The sequence below is a fragment of the Hypomesus nipponensis genome, chromosome 23 (assembly GCF_054491055.1).
Source record: "Hypomesus nipponensis isolate SF chromosome 23, ASM5449105v1, whole genome shotgun sequence".
NCBI classification, from domain to species: Eukaryota; Metazoa; Chordata; class Actinopteri; order Osmeriformes; family Osmeridae; genus Hypomesus; species Hypomesus nipponensis.
Genome location: NC_140383.1, coordinates 24,834,717 through 24,852,847, shown reverse-complemented (window position 1 = coordinate 24,852,847; position 18,131 = coordinate 24,834,717). Strand labels below are relative to the sequence as shown.

Sequence of the window (18,131 nt, the reverse complement as noted above, 5' to 3'; positions counted from 1 at the left end):
CTGAATGCTAACTGGCCAGATAGCAGGAGCCAGATGCTGGAAAAGCAGGGGGATTCATCTTAATAGCCTGTTTAGAATGAGCAGAAATCAGAAGCCCCCTCTGTCTTCTCTAGAACAATGCCTTTGTGGTGTTGATGGTGTTTTAATGAAGTGTGCAGGGCCTAGGGGGCACAGGGATGGGAAAAGGCTGGTTTGGCCCACAGATTTGTGGAAGTCTCTCGTTCTCTTTTGGCATCCAAGCTCAACAGCACCCCAGAGCCCTATTATCATCTCTATTGTTTTAATTGGAGGAGAGATGAACGAGAGCATCGTCAGGCTCACAGGCAGTGTGGTAGACTTAAGAGAGCTCAAAGAAACTAGAACTGCTTATGAGCTCTCTCTCTCTTTATCTCTCTCTTCCTCTCTCTCTCTTCTCTCTCTCTCCTCTCTCCTTCCCTCTCTCTCCCACTTTTTCACATGTACACTCACACATAAGCACATTATTTTACACACCTTGTTCTCTCTCTCTCTCTCTCTCTCTCACACACACACACACACACACACACACACACACACACACACACACACACCTTTTAAGAGATGATCTAGTCAGCAAGAGACAGAGAGAAAGAGAGGTATAGTGCTCCATGTGCTGCGTCTGCAGTCCTCTGTGTGTGTGTGTTTGTGTGCGTGCGTGCATGCATGGACACGTTTGTTTGTGCATGCCTGTGTGTGTGTGTACGAGAGTATGTAAGAAAATCAGTGCCATAATGTTTTGAATTTTAAAAGGCATTGAATACTAGTATTGAAATTGAAAAGACCGAATTCTCATCTGAATATATTTCAATGTAAAATAAAATTCAGGTTGCTCAAATTCTAGCATTTTTTTTTATCTTAATAAAGGAGCTTAAAAAATTCAAGCCAAAAAAATTGGAGCCTATAAAACTTGAGTCTATCAAATTCGAGCAGAAAAATTTTGAGCAGAAAAAATTTCGAGCTCAAAAAATACGAGCCTATCAAATGTCGACAAAAATGTCGACCTTCAAAAATTCAGATTTGCAACATCCGGGATACCAAGGATAGGTTCAGCAATGGAGCATTAGAGAAGAGAAAACGATGACTACCAGGGAAAACAACCATGCTTCGGTGAGTCCAATGTGATCAAATATTGCGTTAAGGCTCGATTGCTCTACCTGTCTTTGATATCCTGGATGTTAAAAGTCGGAATTTTTCAAGCTTGAATTTTTTCGGGTCAAATTAGATAGGCTTAAAAATTTTCGGGTCGAATTTTTTTGGGCTCAAAGTTTTTCAGCTGGTTGACATTTTTATGGTTGAATTTTTTTAGATCAAATTTTTGGGATCGTATTTGAGCAATCTGAATTTGCTTCCATACGAGAGCAGCAGAAGTACACTCCAAGGTTAGCAGAACCCTGCAGATTTCAGCCTTGGCTACGGCTCAGCCAGCTAATCATAACAACACGCTACATGCTGGCTAATCCTGGGGGAAGTGATGCGGCCATACCAGGCTGTGTGGAGGGGAAGTGATGCGGCCATACCAGGCTGTGTGGAGGGGAAGTGATGCGGCCATACCAGGCGGTATGGAGGGGAAGTGATGCGGCCATACCAGGCTGTATGGAGGGGAAGTGATGCGGCCATACCAGGCTGTGTGGAGGGGAAGTGATGCGGCCATACCAGGCTGTGTGGAGGGGAAGTGATGCGGCCATACCAGGCTGTGTGGAGGGGAAGTAATGCGGCCATACCAGGCTGTGTGGAGGGGAAGTGATGCGGCCATACCAGGCGGTATGGAAGGGAAGTGATGCGGCCATACCAGGCTGTGTGGAGGGGAAGTGATGCGGCCATACCGGGCTGTGTGGCGGGGGAATCTAGTTGTTGTTCAGTTCAGTGTCGTCGCCTCGTCGCCTCGACCATATGGCTTCTGCTCAGGAAGCCTGGAGGACGTTGTGCTGGAGCAGGTTTCACATAGTGCCTCGTGTTGAGATATTGTGTGTGTGTGTGTCCACAGAGCTATAAAAAGCCTAGTGCCCCAGTGTTTCTGGAGGGCTAGGCTAACTGTACACGACAGCTGACACAACCAGGCCTTGGGGTGCATGTCTCTTCATGATACGTGTGTGTGTGTGACTCCACAGGGGTGCTATGGAACCTGTCCTCATGTGACCCAGTGAAAATGACAATCATTCGGGATGCCTTAACGACGATGACCAACACTGTGATAATCCCTCATTCTGGCTGGAGCAGTTCCACATTCGACGACGACCACAAGCTGAAGTTCCACTCGTCTCTCGTCCTGAGGAACACCACAGGCTGCCTGAGGTAATGTTCCCCTGCGCACTGCTGCTCCCTGGTGGAGGCTTTGTGCTACTGCAGCCCTGGGCTGGGACATGAGCACATAGGGCCTCATTCACCAAATCTTCTTAAGAACTCATTTGTTCTCAAATCCCACTTATGCAGTTTTCACGAAGCTTCTTGCATTCACCAATGTTTTCTTTTTTGGGATTTGTTCTTGGGTAAGAACCGAATTTATGCACACCCAAGAGCACTCTTACATACAATTGAGAGCTGACATGTTTGCACAAAATAAGTAGTTCTACCATTTTTGTCCGTTCTAATAAAAACATTGATATTTCTCTCCGTTATAATTTTGCAACTAATAATGTTCATTATTTTAAACATAATTATATGTTTGTTTTAATAAATACACACTACACTTACACTTCTGCTCATTTGTAAATCACTTTAAATTGCCATTGTGTGTGAATTGTGCTAGGCCTATATAAATAAACTAGCCTTGTTAGGGTTAGGGTTAGATATTAATAACACCAAGAGCAGTCCTCATGGATATTAATAACACCAAGAGCAGTCCTCATGGATATTTGTAACACCAAGAGCAGTCCTCATGGATATTTGTAACACCAAGAGCAGTCCTCATGGATATTTGTAACATTCTACTGTCTTCAAGGCTATGTTTTGAAATATGTTTTTTTGCTTCAGAATTAAAAGTTAAACCATTTATTTTTCACTTCATCAGTTCTGCGCCCTTGGCCCACGCTGTAAACACCTCAACATGCTCTAACGCAGCATGCTGTAAACACCTCAACATGCTCTAAAACCCTCATGTTATTGTGCTGCTCCTGGCTGCTTGTTTTACTGTCTAAAACAACCTCCATTGTGTGTTGTGTTGTGTTTGCTGTGTGTGTGTCCTATGTGTGTGTGCTGTGTCTGTGTGTGTGACAGGAACCTGAGCTCTGCAGGTGAGGAGGCCAGGAGGCAGATGCGCTCCTGTGATGGTCTGGTGGACTCCCTGCTCTATGTCATCAAAGCCTGCGTCAACACCTCTGACTTCGACAGCAAGGTCTACACACACACACACACACACACACACGCCAACTAAATAAACATGTTAATACATGATGGTTGTTGTCTGTAAGAATGCTACCTAGCCAGTTAGATGTCTGTGTAACTCAACTCTACTAAGCAGCAAAAACTAAACTATCCTTTTATTTAATACTGTTAGTCACCCGCCAAATATATTTTTAGAGTTCTCATTAAATTGGTTTTCTAGTTGCATGTAGTGCTGAGCTAATGGAGAACTTTATTTAAACTTCAGACAGCGAAGAATTAAATCCATTTGTCAGAGTTCAGATCTCCTGACAAAGTGAAGCCTCTCTAATCTGTTATCAGACTGTGTCCTCCATACTTAATGAACAATGTAGCGTAGCAGTGTGCCTGGACACACACACAGGCAGACAGGAACACAGGCAGACAGGAACACAGGCAGATAGGAAGACAGGAAGACAGACAGACAGACAAGCAGGCAGACAAGCAGACAGACAGGCAGACAGGAACCCCAGGAACAGTAGAGGGGTTAGCCTCACTAGCTCTTTTACATGTGTTCTCTCTCTTTGACATGTTCTCTCCTTCTTGTATTTCCCTCTCTCTACGCTCTATATTTCTCTCTCTCTCTCTCTCTACGCTCTATATTTCCCTCTCTCTCTACGCTCTATATTTCTCTCTCTCTCTCTCTCTCTACGCTCTATATTTCCCTCTCCCTACTCTCTATATTTCTCTCTCTCTCTCTACGCTCTATATTTCCCTCTCTCTCTACGCTCTATATTTCCCTCTCTCTCTACGCTCTATATTTTCCTCTCTCTCTCTACGCTCTATATTTCCCTCTCTCTACGCTCTATATTTCCCTCTCTCTACGCTCTATATTTCCCTCTCTCTCTACGCTCTATATTTCCCTCTCTCTCTACGCTCTATATTTCCCTCTCTCTCTACGCTCTATATTTCCCTCTCTCTCTCTCTCTACGCTCTATATTTCCCTCTCTCTCTCTACGCTCTATATTTCCCTCTCTACGCTCTATTTCCCTCTCTCTCTACGCTCTATTTCCCTCTCTCCATGCTCTATATTTCCCTCTCTACACGCTCTATATTTCCCTCTCTCTCTACGCTCTATATTTCCCTCTCTCTCTACGCTCTATATTTCCCCCCTCTCTCTACGCTCTATATTTCCCCCTCTCTCTCTACGCTCTATATTTCCCCCTCTCTCTCTACGCTCTATATTTCCCCCTCTCTCCACGCTCTATATTTCCCTCTCTCTACGCTCTATATTTCCCTCTCTCTCTACACTCTATATGTCTCTTTCACATGTTCTTTCTCCTCCCATCTTTCAAATGCTCTCTCTTCTCTTTTTCACCGTCTGTCACTTTCATACCTTCTTCCTCCCTCCCTTCCTCCATCCCCCCCCCCTCCCCCCCTGCTTGTGTGTGTAGATAGTGGAGAACTGTATCTGCACGCTGAGGAACCTGTCGTACCGGCTGGAGCTGGAGCTGCCTCCGTCTCGGCTGCTGGGGGGGCAGGAGGGGGAGGGGCTGCTGGGGAAGGAGGCGGGGCTGGCGAGCGACGGCTCCAGTAAGGAGGAAGACTCCAGCTGCTGGGGCCGCAAGAAGAGGAGGAAGAAGAAGGAGGTGCAGGAGGACCAGGTATGTGTGTGCTAAACTGACAGATCAGCTGGACCCCCTGAGGGCTGTACCCTCTAATGGTGCTTTAGGCAACAGACAGAAGAGAACTACTGTATCTAGTCCTCATATAACTGTTCTTCTGAAGTCTGAGGTGTTAGGAGAGAGAGGAAAGATAGATAGAAGATGCCATGAAGTCCACCGCATTTAATTAGGGTGTGTGTGTGTCTCCAGTGGGACGGCGTGGGACCCATCCCTGGCTTCTCCAAGTCTCCTAAGGGGGCTGAGATGCTGTGGCACCCGGCCGTGGTGAAGCCTTACCTGGGCCTGCTGGCCGAGAGCTCCAACCCTGCCACCCTGGAGGGCTCCGCAGGCTCCCTGCAGAACCTGTCTGCCGGCAACTGGAAGGTAGGGAGACCCTACACCTGTCCTGGGTAGAGGAGAGAGGGTTAGACCCTACACCTGTCCTGGGTAGAGGAGAGAGGGTTAGACCCTACACCTGTCCTGGGTAGAGGAGAGAGGGTGAGACCCTACACCTGTCCTGGGTAGAGGAGAGAGGGTGAGACCCTACACCTGTCCTGGGTAGAGGAGAGAGGGTTAGACCCTACACCTGTCCTGGGTAGAGGAGAGAGGGTGAGGCCCTACACCTGTCCTGGGTAGAGGAGAGAGGGTGAGGCCCTACACCTGTCCTGGGTAGAGGAGAGAGGGTGAGACCCTACACCTGTCCTGGGTAGAGGAGAGGAGGATGTGTGAGTATATTACCACTAGGCTGTGGGACTGGCTGTTTGAGAGCTCTCTCTCTCCCCGCCCCTCCCTCTCACTGTAGAGGAGGTTGTAGGCAGCATAAATCCATGCTATACATGCTGAATGTCTCCCTCCCTCTCCTCCAGTTTGCGGCGTACATCCGTGCGGCGGTGCGTAAGGAGAAGGGCCTGCCCATCCTGGTGGAGCTGCTGAGGATGGACAACGACCGTGTGGTCTGCTCTGTGTCCACGGCCCTCAGGAACATGGCCCTGGACAGCAGGAACAAGGAGCTCATAGGTGGGGACTGACTCACGTGCACACACACGCAGGTGGACTCATGCACACACACACACACACACATACACACACACAGATTCATGTGCATAGACACACACATGCACACAAGCACAAACTCATGTGCACACACTCACACACAGGATCCACCAGTGACAGAGCAAGGTGTGGATAAGGCTCAGAGCAGGGTGTGGATAGGGCTCAGAGCAGGGTGTGGATAGGGCTCAGAGCAGGGTGTGGATAGGGCTCAGAGCAGGGTGTGGATAGGGCTCAGAGCAGGGTGTGGATAGGGCTCACAGCAGGGTGTGGATAGGGCTCACAGCAGGGTGTGGATAGGGCTCAGAGCAGTGACAGAGCAGGGTGTGGATAAGGCTCAGAGCAGGGTGTGGATAGGGCTCACAGCAGGGTGTGGATAGGGCTCAGAGCAGGGTGTGGATAGGGCTCAGAGCAGGGTGTGGATAGGGCTCAGAGCAGGGTGTGGATAGGGCTCAGAGCAGGGTGTGGATAGGGCTCAGAGCAGGGTGTGGATAGCACTTAGACCAGTGACAGAGCAGGGTGTGGATAGGGCTCAGAGCAGGGTGTGGATAGGGCTCAGAGCAGGGTGTGGATAGCACTTAGACCAGTGACAGAGCAGGGTGTGGATAGCACTCAGAGCAGGGTGTGGATAGGGCTCAGAGCAGGGTGTGGATAGGGCTCAGAGCAGGGCGTGGATAGGACTCAGAGCAGGGCGTGGATAGGGCTCAGAGCAGGGTGTGGATAGGGCTCAGAGCAGGGTGTGGATAGGGCTCAGAGCAGGGCGTGGATAGGACTCAGAGCAGGGCGTGGATAGGGCTCAGAGCAGGGTGTGGATAGGGCTCAGAGCAGGGTGTGGATAGCACTTAGACCAGTGACAGAGCAGGGCGTGGATAGGGCTCAGAGCAGGGTGTGGATAGGGCTCAGAGCAGGGTGTGGATAGGGCTCAGAGCAGGGTGTGGATAGGGCTCAGACCAGTGACAGAGCAGGGTGTGGATAGGGCTCAGAGCAGGGTGTGGATAGGGCTCAGAGTAGGGTGTGGATAGGGCTCAGAGCAGGGTGTGGATAGGGCTCAGAGCAGGGTGTGGATAGGGCTCAGAGCAGGGTGTGGATAGGGCTCAGAGCAGGGTGTGGATAGGGCTCAGAGCAGTGACAGAGCAGGGTGTGGATAGGGCTCAGAGCAGTGACAGAGCAGGGTGTGGATAGGGCTCAGAGCAGGGTATGGATAGCGCTAAGAGCAGGGTGTGGATAGGGCTCAGAGCAGGGTGTGGATAGGGCTAAGAGCAGGGTGTGGATAGGGCTCAGAGCAGGGTGTGGATAGGGCTCAGAGCAGGGTGTGGATAGGGCTCAGAGCAGGGTGTGCATAGGGCTAAGAGCAGGGTGTGGATAGGGCTCAGAGCAGGGTGTGGATAGGGCTCAGAGCAGGGTGTGCATAGGGCTAAGAGCAGGGTGTGGATAGGGCTCAGAGCAGGGTGTGGATAGGGCTCAGAGCAGGGTGTGGATAGGGCTCAGACCAGTGACAGAGCAGGGTGTGGATAGGGCTCAGAACACGTTGTGCATGTAGCTGCAGCATGGAGGGGTGCCTGGGGTGAGCATTCATTCTGCATACACTGAACACTGAGCTACAGTTACTGAGGGAGGGGGAGCGAGAGAGAGAGGGAGGGAGAAAGGGGGAAACAGAGAGAGGGGGAGACAGAGAGGGGGAGGGAGAGAGTGAGGGAGACAGAGAGATAGACCATGGTAACATATATATAAAGCACACATTCTCCAACTTCCTCAGTGAAGCTCAAGCTGAGTCAACATATTTCCCTCTCGGTAAAATAGTACATTCTCACTGGAGGAAGTGAACAGCAGTACAAATACATTACATAATACATCCCAAATGCTGACTGACTCTCTCCATCTATGTTTCTCTCTCTCTTCCCCTTTTGTCTTATATAACTGAGCTTCATTGTAATGAAACTCATATTATGTGATTTATAATTGTAAAAGTTTGGAATTTTTTTTTGCATGCAAACGCACACACAGGAATGCATGAAACCACATGAAAACCAGATGACTACAGCATAGGAACTCTATCGGACCATATTCACAAGGATTTGTTGAACAGTTATCTCTTTCCTCATCTCCAGCCTCCTCTCCACTCTCTGGAGTCTCCAAACTGGGCCGTCTCCAAACTAGTAAAGGAACTAAGGTTTATCTTCTTTTGCTAATCTTTCATCCCTCTATCCCTATCTGCATCCCATCTACCATCTCTCCACCCCTCAACCTCCTCTCCCTCCATCCCCATCTATATCCTTCTCCCTCCCCTCCCCAGGGAAGTATGCGATGAGAGACCTGGTGAACCGGCTGCCCGGGGGGAACACCACCCTGCTGTCTGACGAGACGGTGGCAGCCATCTGCTGCACGCTGCACGAGGTCACCAGCAGGAACATGGAGAACGCCAAGGCTCTGGCTGACACAGGGGGCATCGAGAAGCTGGTCAACATCACCAAGGGCCGGGGGGAGAGGTGAGGGCTGGACTGGTGTGGTTAGGGTAGTGTTACATAGTGTAGGGGTGGGGTGGGGTTACGGTAGTGTTACATAGTGTAGGGGTGGGGTGGGGTTACGGTAGTGTTACATAGTGTAGGGGTGGGGTTAAGGTAGTGTTACATAGTGTAGGGGTGGGGTGGAGTTAAGGTAGTGTTACATAGTGTAGGGGTGGGGTGGGGTTAAGGTAGTGTTACATAGTGTAGGGGTGGGGTGGGGTTAAGGTAGTGTTACATAGTGTAGGGGTGGGGTGGGGTTAGGGTAGTGTTACATAGTGTAGGGGTGGGGTGACATGAGGTACAGGGGTATAATGCTCTATGTAACCTGACTCACATTGCATTAGAAAAAGCTTCAAATGGAATGTGCCATGAGATCAGCTACAGTGTTTATGAAAGGACACCTTGTCGATGATGATTATGCTCTACAATGACGTGTGTGTGTGTCAGGTACTCTCTGAAGGTGGTGAAGGCTGCAGCTCAGGTTCTGAACACACTTTGGCAGTACAGAGACCTACGCGCCATTTACAAGAAGGTAAGAATGCCCCAAGCAGGCAACATCACTTGTTATAAAGACTGTCCTATACTTGAGGTGCCCTTGGTTTGTATCTCCCACTGCAATCAAACCTAAATACCAGACCTGTAAGTGGCAAAAGTCCTTTTCAGATGCATTCTAATCAAGGGAGGGCTGTGCAGGCTGGCTGTGCAGGCTGGCTGTGCAGGCTGGCTGTGCAGGCTGACTGTGCAGGCTGGCTGTGCAGGCTGACTGTGCAGGCTGACTGTGCAGGCTGGCTGTGCAGGCTGGCTGTGCAGGCTGGCTGTGCAGGCTGACTGTGCAGGCTGACTGTGCAGGCTGGCTGTGCTGAATGTGTTCTGGCTACCTGGTGTTGTGGTGCTATTCTCTCTGGTTGGTAACATCTGTTGTCTTCACAGGATGGATGGAACCAGAATCACTTCCTCACCCCTGTATCCACACTAGAACGGGACCGCTTCAAATCCCAGCCCACGCTGCCCACCAGCAGCATCCAGATGTCTCCTGTGCACCAGTCTGGTGAGCCCAGCACACACACACACCACACCACCACACACACATGGTCATCCCTCGTGAAATCTACACCTGAAGTAGCCATGATGTTCTCCTGACCTGTGTTCTGTGTTCTCCTGACCTGTGTTCTCCTGACCTGTGTTCTCCTGACCTGTGTTCTGTGTTCTCCTGCTCTGTGTTCTCCTGACCTGTGTTCTGTGTTCTCCTGCTCTGTGTTCTCCTGACCTGTGTTCTGTGTTCTCCTGACCTGTGTTCTCCTGACCTGTCTTCTGTGTTCTCCTGCTCTGTGTTCTCCTGACCTGTGTTCTCCTGACCTGTGTTCTCCTGACCTGTGTTCTCCTGACCTGTGTTCTGTGTTCTCCTGACCTGTGTTCTCCTGACCTGTGTTCTCCTGACCTGTGTTCCGTGTTCTCCTGACCTGTGTTCTCCTGACCTGTGTTCCGTGTTCTCCTGACCTGTGTTCTGTGTTCTCCTGACCTGTGTTCTCCTGACCTGTGCTCTGTGCTCTCCTCAGCTGGCAGTGCCACCTCGTCTCCTGCTGTCCTGGGCATCAAGGAGCATCGCTCAGACTACCAGAGGACACAGCCCACTATGCAATTTTATAACTACCAAGGGGACAACAATGTACATAAAGGTCAACATACAGGTGAGAATACTGTCCACTAAAGCTAAACTCAGAGGTATGTTCACAGGGTATATTTACATTTGCTTTATTGAAAAGTGAACGCATGAGATGAGAATATGAGAAGGAAGGCAGAGGAGAGAGAAGGGAAGGAAGAGGAGAGAGAAAGGAAGCCTTGCTGAGACTGGCCGGGGCTGGATTCGAACCCGGCTACGTCTGTAAGCCCTCACATCAGCCTGTGTGAGACACAAACTGAACCAAGCCACCAGGGAGCGCTTCACTCTGCTCTATCCAATCCAAGATCCCCTGGCTGGTTTGGAGGCTGGGCAGTTATAGAGGCTGGTTTGGAGGCTGGGCAGTTATAGAGGCTGGTTTGGAGGCTGGGCAGTTATAGAGGCTGGTTTGGAGGCTAGGCGGTGATAGAGGCTGGTTTGGAGGCTAGGCGGTGATAGAGGCTGGTTTGGAGGCTGGGCAGTGATAGAGGCTGGTTTGGAGGCTGGGCAGTGATAGAGGCTGGTTTGGAGGCTGGGCAGTGATAGAGGCTGGTTTGGAGGCTGGAAGGTGATAGAGGCTGGTTTGGAGGCTGGATTGTGTGCATTAGGAGTCTCTCATGCTGGGCACCAACCACAAAGCTGCCATTGTTGCGTCCTGGAGGGGGAGGGGGGACAGAGCAGTGCCAGGACCCATCTCCCCGGGGCACAAAGCGGACACCACACCCCTACCCCTTCAGCCTGCCTGTCTGCCTGTCTGCCTGTCTGCTCACCTACCTTGACTGACTCACTGCTTTGCTTAGAAATTTAGACATTTAGTCATTTAGTCTTATCCAGAGCGACTTACAGTAAGTACAGGGACATTCCCCCCGAGGCAACATCATTTGGCACGGCGGGGAATCGATCCAGCAATCTTCTGATTACTAGCCCGACTCCCTCACCGCTCAGCCATCTGACTTCCCTGCTTGCCTCCCTACCTGTCTGCCTTCCTTTCTATTGTTTGTCTGCCTGCCTGCCTGTCTGCCTGTCTGCCTGTCTGTTTCTCATCCTGCTAACCCGTCTCCCAGTGTCCTGTCTGTCTACATACTGAGAAACATCCACCAGTCTGCCTATAAAATATCCATGCTGAGAAGCCAGTGGAAAATCAGTTTATGGATTCTGCTGGTCGGAAAGAATCTGCTAAAGGAAAATATCCTCCCAGGAGCTTAGCAAACAATAACCCACTGCAGCAAAGCTCTGGAACTCCGCAGGTTGTGCTACTTCTCTATCCAATTTGTCCTATATAGCCGGCCGATTGTCACATTCAGACCCCAACCTTGAGGCTATGGGTTGGGATCCAATATAATGTAGTACTGTGGTAGCTGCTGAATCCCGTTTCACAGCCAGAGTCCTCCATGTGTAGGCTCACATGTTGTAATCCCTTGTGTTGCAGGGTCTGGGAAGCCTTCTCCTTACTACATAGCATCCTACTCCTCCCCTACCAGAGAGGAAGCCAGGAGACCTCAGGTGAGTCCAGCTGCTCCAGTCCTCTGGCATCGTCTCGGCCTCACACAGTTGGCCGGGGCGGTGGCCTGTTTCAGCCCACTAGGCTAACGCAAGGAGACGGACACATATTCCAGTGGATGGATGAGAGGGTTGGGTGCGGCCCAGGCCTCGTCAGCCTTTGTGTGCGGCAGAGTGGATGTGACGGCCGGGACAGGGATGGTCCTGGCGCTGTCTCAGCCCGCTGTCGTTGTCTGGGCTCGACCATGTGCACTCAGTCAAACAGGCGAGCAAGGGGGGGAGAGTGGAGGGAAAGAGAATGAGAGGATGATGAAGAGGAAGGGTTAAGTGAGCTTGTGTTCTCAGGTATGCCTCAGACCAGGCCAGTAACCTAGTCAGGGCACACAGCTGTCTTGTTGCTTGATTTTCAAACTGCTAAGTTATTCTTTGTTCATGCACGCTGGCCAAATATGATTGACTGAGCAAAGATTCAAAAACTGATTAAATGTATGTGAGTGTTTGTAGTCCTCCCTAACATGACCGCCTGTGTCGTCCAGCCCTCCCTAACATGACCGCCTGTGTCGTCCAGCCCTCCCTAACATGACCGCCTGTGTCGTCCAGCCCTCCCTAACATGGCCGCCTGTGTCGTCCAGCCCTCCCTAACATGACCGCCTGTGTCGTCCAGCCCTCCCTAACATGGCCGCCTGTGTTTTCCAGCCCCAGCAGGTGTACTTCACAGAGGATCCTGGCCGCAGGAACTACGACACCTACAGAATGTACCTGCAGTCTCCGCACGGCTACGACGACCCCTACATGGATGAGGTTATCACCTACCCCCCCACCTCGGACTACAGCTCCCAGTCTCACGGACTCAAGTCCACCACCAACTACGTGGACTTCTACTCCAGCACTCGGAGGCCTTCTTACCGGGCGGAGCAGTACCCTGGCTCCCCTGACTCGTGGGTGTAGGTGCGCTCCAGGAGAGGGCTGGGAGGGAAGATACTCCACAGCCCTCTCCACGGGGCAGGTCAAGGGGCAGTTTACATACAGTCACGTAAATGGTTACAGACATGAATTGTGGTGTGGGGGAGAGAGCTGATTCCTAAGAGGGAACCTGCGCTGGCGTGAGTAGGGGCCCACAGTAGAACAAACTCTTCCTTGAACTTTTGATTTGTGTGTTTGTTTTGAAAGTGAATATGACTGTAAGGGGGTCCAAGCAAGCGGAGCAGTAGAGGGCGAAGTGGAATGTGAGCCAAAGAAGGAAATCAAGGAATGTTGGGTTTTATGTTGTTTTAAAGGGAAGATGGAATCCTGTGGCTGGTTGTGTGTGAGGGCAGCGTGGGATGTGACGATGAGGCCAGCTGGCTTAGCTCCATCTAGAGTGACGTTCTTTTGAAACACGTACCTGTGGTAGCATGGTGAAGGTGTGAGTCATGTGTTGAAAGGTTTGAGGTAAAGGGTAAAGTTGGCAGATGTGTATGTGTATGTGCTTAGACCAAAATGGATCATGAACTTGTCTGTAAAAAGAATAGTAATAATAATAATAGTAAATCTAATGATGTTAGGTTGTACAGAGGGATCACCCTGTATCTGTGCTCAGTGTTGACGTGTTGTTGTTGTTGCCATGGAGACTTGTACATTTCCTTCATTTTATTGTAAATACAAAAACATGTCACCTGGTTTGTGCTGAGCTGCACTGGTTAAACCTTGCACCATGTTAAAGATCTCTATATAAATAAATGAAGAGGTAAAGAGACATGGGAAAACATCATAACACAAACATGAAAGATAATAAAAGTTCACTTTTGTTTTTTAAATGATTTGTGTATTGATGTAATTTGTGCCCTTGAAGATATCTTATATACCCTGAAGTGCAAAACACACCCACTACCCCACTCCCAATATGATGAACCTTCCCCCTAATATGAACACACTCCCCCCAAATACAACTAGTGGATGTCTTTTGGACTTCAGGGCAACACCGATTTAAAGTCATGACATGAAAATTTCACTTTAAGAGGTTGTTTAACATTAAAGGGGTCATTGACTGATTTCATAAGGTATTTCAACCATGTGAAATAGACCTATAATGAAAGGTGCCGTTTTCTGGTATGCCCTCTCATTAGCCCCATTGCCAATAAACTAAATTGTCACACATTCTACTTATGCTATATACAGGAGACGTTAGAATTGCTAATAACTGTTGGCGACAAAATCATACTTACAGCTTGCGGTTGTGATGAGCATACGGTTGGAACATTACCTATTTTCAGCAACAGCTGAAAAATGTTTTCAAAACTGTCTTTGGTGAAATGTTTCGAGAAAATGAATAATTGAGTGTTGAACTTCACAGGGATCTTTTTATAGACAAACATCAGCCATGCCCGTCGAGTGTCTGGTTCCTTGGTAAGACTGTGTAAAGTGTCAACATTCCCTCTACAGCCTGGAACACTGCATTTACAACTGTGGTCCATTTTCAATATCCTTGAAAAAACGTTTTTCTTTGTAATTCCTGTGGAAGTACACAGATCAGCGCACAGCTAAACAAGTGTCTGAGATCTAAATTCTGGGGTGTGACAAAGGTACAGACCAGAGCCAAAAAGGGGTGCAGAACTGACGACGGGTTTGGTGGCTTTTTGGAAACAACCATTTTACAGCTACATGTTTTAATTGTGAGATGTTTATAGGAAAGAGGTGTCATTGGGACTTCTGAGGTTGAGGTTCTCTGTATGTCCATTTTACACACTGAACTGTCGTTATTCAACTATGACAAGGTAAACTCCGTTCTGCAGTCAATGACCCCTTTAATATGAGTTCCCCTAGGCTGCCTATGGTCCCCCAGTGGCAAAACATTTTGATAGGTGTAAACCAAGCTCTGGGTATTCTTCTCCGCCTTTGAGAAAATTAAAGCTCAAATGCTCCGATTTGAAAATGTTCCTCTTATGTCGTCATAAGAGGAAAAGTTACCTCCCCTTTCTGTACTTTGCCCACCCAGAGAATCTGGCCCGCCAATAAGAAAATGATCTACGACCATGCGAGTGCTCCAGAGATATCATGGCTTGCAAACGACAAAAGCATGGCTGTTATCCCTGCCTCCGTCCTCCTCATGGCATTTAAAGCTACAGACACAGAAACGGCATGTCCTGAGGAAAGCTCATTGTGGGACTGCTCGTAGTGGCTGTTATTCTGCACCAAGGATGAATTTCTGGAAAGAGACTTCAGATACAGTATTAGGGGACCACAAAACCCTATATAAAAGCATACAAAAACAGCATGTCATGGGACCTTTTAACAGAATGGGATAGTCTGAGCAAGACAGCTGTAATAGTTCCTCTGGAGTCTTTTTAACTATTCAGCGCCATCAGATCTTCAGAACTAAAAATGCGGGTAGGTTTTGCCACCTATAGGATGTGCTATCAGCGCTAATCTATATACTATGGAGAGATCAGAAATATTTCCCTTGGTAATAGTATACATTTGTTTTAAGAGACAAGTCAATCAGTCCATGCTCAACTCTCGCGGGTTCTGCGTTTTGTTTGTTTTTTTAATTCTCGCGGGTACTGCGTCTTCCTCCATCTGCTGTCTGACGTCATTGTGGTCGCAGCAGTATAAAAACACTGAAGTGGGCGTTGTAGTTACTTCTGTTTTGTTGAGTAAATTTAAAATGGTGCAACTATCCAAATCCGGAGTGGAAACTCATTTACTGAAGGCTGGCCATCCTCCGGCAGGTAAATGTACATTTTAACCAAGATGCACTTATCTCAAACGTAACTTTTTTATCCGAGGAAATTGTTAGGCTATCAGGAGCATCGTCTACAACAAAAGAGGTTGATTGTTCATTTTGCATTGTTTAACGGTGGGAAATGCAGCTATTGATATAAAGGTATGGTGCAGTGTTGGTATTGTCTTGTCTACAAGCTTATCCCCCGTGCATGTCGCAAACATTTGATAATAGCCTACGTTGCGAGGGGCAAGGAAGGCAGACGTGGTGCGAGCCATGAGTAATCTAATATTTTATCATAATAAAACGTGACTTGTTTACAATAGTTTGTCGTGCACAGACTGCAGATATTAATCTCTGGCGTTTGAGATGCAATATTGAATGTATCGTATCTGGATTCGGGCGCAAGGCGTGACCAGAGTGCAGAATCCTTTGTGCGACCACAGTTGCCTACGCACTGTGCTCAAATCAGAGTTTGTTTGGACCAGAGCCATAGAAAAAGATTAAAAAGATTCTGGTTTGGACAAGCGAGCCGGAGAGGTTTGGATGAAGGGGCACTAGACTAATGGCTTTATTGAAGTGTGCAACACGGCAAGAATATTGACAGTAATATGCATCGAAATGCAAAGCATACGCGTACATGGTATAAATAATTAAAATATATAGTTGTCAACTTTTGTTCACATGGTGATAACAATTGAGAATGGGCCTCATTGTAACTCATCAGCAACATCTGTGTTTTAGTCTGCTGTCTTTTTCCACTTTCCTGGTTGTTGCCATCAAGACAAAAACAAGTTGTAGCCCGACAGATCTGCTTCCGGCGCTAGCCGCGGTTACCTCAACGGCACATAGTGTTCTAGTAATGTACCGTGCAGAAAGTGGCATTCATAGTCATGCATTTATCCCTGGAGTAGCAGACGACGGCATTGCAAAGGAACAGGATGTAGGTTCATAACTTTTACTAAATCTATCAATGCCATAAAATTAAAAACAAACTTATGTACTCCTTGGCTTCCAAGGTTTAATTGTGTGTGTCCCATCATGTCAATAGAAGTTGATCAATTGCAGCTTGTTGGATAACAGAAGACAGAACAACTCCAGCTTATATCTGATAGACTAGAATCATGTAAAAGAGAACACTTGTCATATCTCAGTGTTGGTCAGTTATTGTCTCTGTCTCAGTGAAGGCTGGAGGTAAGCGTGTGGCCAAGAAGAGCTGGGATGAGGGCACCAGCCATGTGAACCCTGAGAAGGAGACCAGGAGGGCTGATAAACCCAGGTACCACCTCCCATTGGGGCCCAGTCCTCCACCCGTGCGTGTGTGTGTGTTGCAAGGTTGTCTTTATTGGCTTCATTGCAGGATTTGCAAATCTCTTGTTGACGGGAAACAATACTGCAGGCATTAATTTGATAAGTTGCCTTGTAAAATGTATATGTGATCTGCTGTTGTCGGATGCAAGTAATGTGTTGTGCTGTTGTAGGTCTGCAGCCACCGCTAACAGGATGCAGCAAGTCAGTGTGCTTCTGGCTGGGACTCTGGAAAAGGTAGTGCCTCTGTCATCGTCCACTAGTGATGGTTAACAGATGTTTGGAGCCATGTCAGGAGTGTCTTACACCAGATTCACTAAACCCCCTCTTTTCTTTCCTAATCACTGAAGGGTTTTGATTGGTGGGAAACTAAACCATGCAGGATGTGATGTCACTGTATTGAACTGTACGTGCATACTGAACATGATGGTTTTCACTGCTGTTTAGTTGGGCCATGACTTCCCAGAGACCCCGGTGAGTGTGTGGCACAGCAAGCTGCGCCCGTCCGTAGAGAAGCCTCACTCTCCCAGAAGCTTCTGCATCCAGCAGCCCCGCAAGTGCTGAGGGAGCCGCAGCATTCTGGGAGCCGCAACTGTGAAGACAAACGGGGAGGTTTACACACAACGTGATGGGACAGACATGGGATGTCAGAAGAATTTGTCTTAAGTGACGTAGAACCGGATCAGTTAAAGTTCTGAAGTGGTCCTGGTCTTTAGGCCTGGCGACTTCTAAAGTCGGCCTTTGCAGGTGTATTGGCTTTTTGCCAGCATTTATTGTGCCTTTTTATACAAGTTTGTATGAGAAGCCCTGTAATCTTAAATGGACCAATGGGCATTGGTGGGGGGGGTAAAATGTAAGTTATGTAAGAAGGGATGGGGAAGATTTCTGACTTGACTAATGTTGTTAAATGTTTAGTAAAAAAAAAAAAAATATCTTGGCACTTACACGGCTTAATAAAATTGAATGGCATCACATGAATGGTGTAATTGTTTGTTTTTGTGTTTGTGACGGTATTTTTCATGGTGACCTTTTTGTACTGGCCACTAGGTGAAGACAAAAGCATGTTAATTTAGCTTTGGGGAAAATACTTTTGTTTTGTGGGAATACACTTCGCACACTGTTGGCTGCCATCATGTTTGCATTGGTCACTCTGGCACGCCCAAGCTGATCCCACTTGAAGCTCAAAACGAGAGTGAATACCAACAGAAGAATATTGCAGGGAATTTTGGCACTTGTTTTGGGCAGCCACCCACACTGTTAGCTGTGTTGCTCGTTCCACTAATGCACAATCCTTACAAGATGTAAAGGTGACTAATCAGGCTTTCCAAAGATATAAAATACAATACCAAGTGGTATTATTGAAGGTGAGAAATAATCGATCGAAATAACGTTTCTGAACTTTTGAAGGAGTATATATATATATATATATATAT

The 18,131-nt window shown here is 48.3% G+C and overlaps 2 protein-coding genes across 3 annotated transcripts in view; both read left to right on the top strand.

Moving 5' to 3' along the window:
- Positions 1-13,486, top strand: part of pkp4 (plakophilin 4) — a 78,784-nt gene extending 65,298 nt beyond the window's left edge. For both annotated transcript variants that reach the window (XM_084689214.1, XM_084689213.1), the window contains exons 12-22: positions 2,127-2,310; positions 3,232-3,349; positions 4,770-4,979; positions 5,190-5,363; positions 5,846-5,996; positions 8,323-8,515; positions 8,981-9,065; positions 9,464-9,581; positions 10,090-10,221; positions 11,620-11,693; positions 12,387-13,486. In XM_084689214.1, the coding sequence (XP_084545340.1) occupies positions 2,127-2,310; positions 3,232-3,349; positions 4,770-4,979; positions 5,190-5,363; positions 5,846-5,996; positions 8,323-8,515; positions 8,981-9,065; positions 9,464-9,581; positions 10,090-10,221; positions 11,620-11,693; positions 12,387-12,638 (1,691 nt within the window). In that variant the 3' untranslated portion in view covers positions 12,639-13,486. The remainder of the gene's footprint in view (positions 1-2,126; positions 2,311-3,231; positions 3,350-4,769; positions 4,980-5,189; positions 5,364-5,845; positions 5,997-8,322; positions 8,516-8,980; positions 9,066-9,463; positions 9,582-10,089; positions 10,222-11,619; positions 11,694-12,386) is intronic.
- Positions 13,487-15,260: 1,774 nt separating this feature from the next.
- dap1b (death associated protein like 1b) lies at positions 15,261-17,672 on the top strand. Its single transcript, XM_084688952.1, has 4 exons — positions 15,261-15,397; positions 16,573-16,669; positions 16,872-16,935; positions 17,146-17,672. The coding sequence occupies exons 1-4, from the start codon at positions 15,334-15,336 to the stop codon at positions 17,260-17,262; spliced, it is 342 nt and encodes a 113-aa protein (XP_084545078.1). The 5' UTR covers positions 15,261-15,333; the 3' UTR covers positions 17,263-17,672.
- Positions 17,673-18,131: the final 459 nt, after the last annotated feature.

Coding starts and splice junctions, on each gene's coding strand:
- dap1b (XM_084688952.1), top strand. CDS start 15,334: ATGGTGCAACTATCCAAATCCGGAGTGGAAACTCATTTACTGAAGGCT. Junction 16,670..16,871: donor AGGAGGGCTGATAAACCCAG/GTACCACCTCCC, acceptor GTGCTGTTGTAG/GTCTGCAGCCACCGCTAACA. Junction 16,936..17,145: donor TGGCTGGGACTCTGGAAAAG/GTAGTGCCTCTG, acceptor ACTGCTGTTTAG/TTGGGCCATGACTTCCCAGA.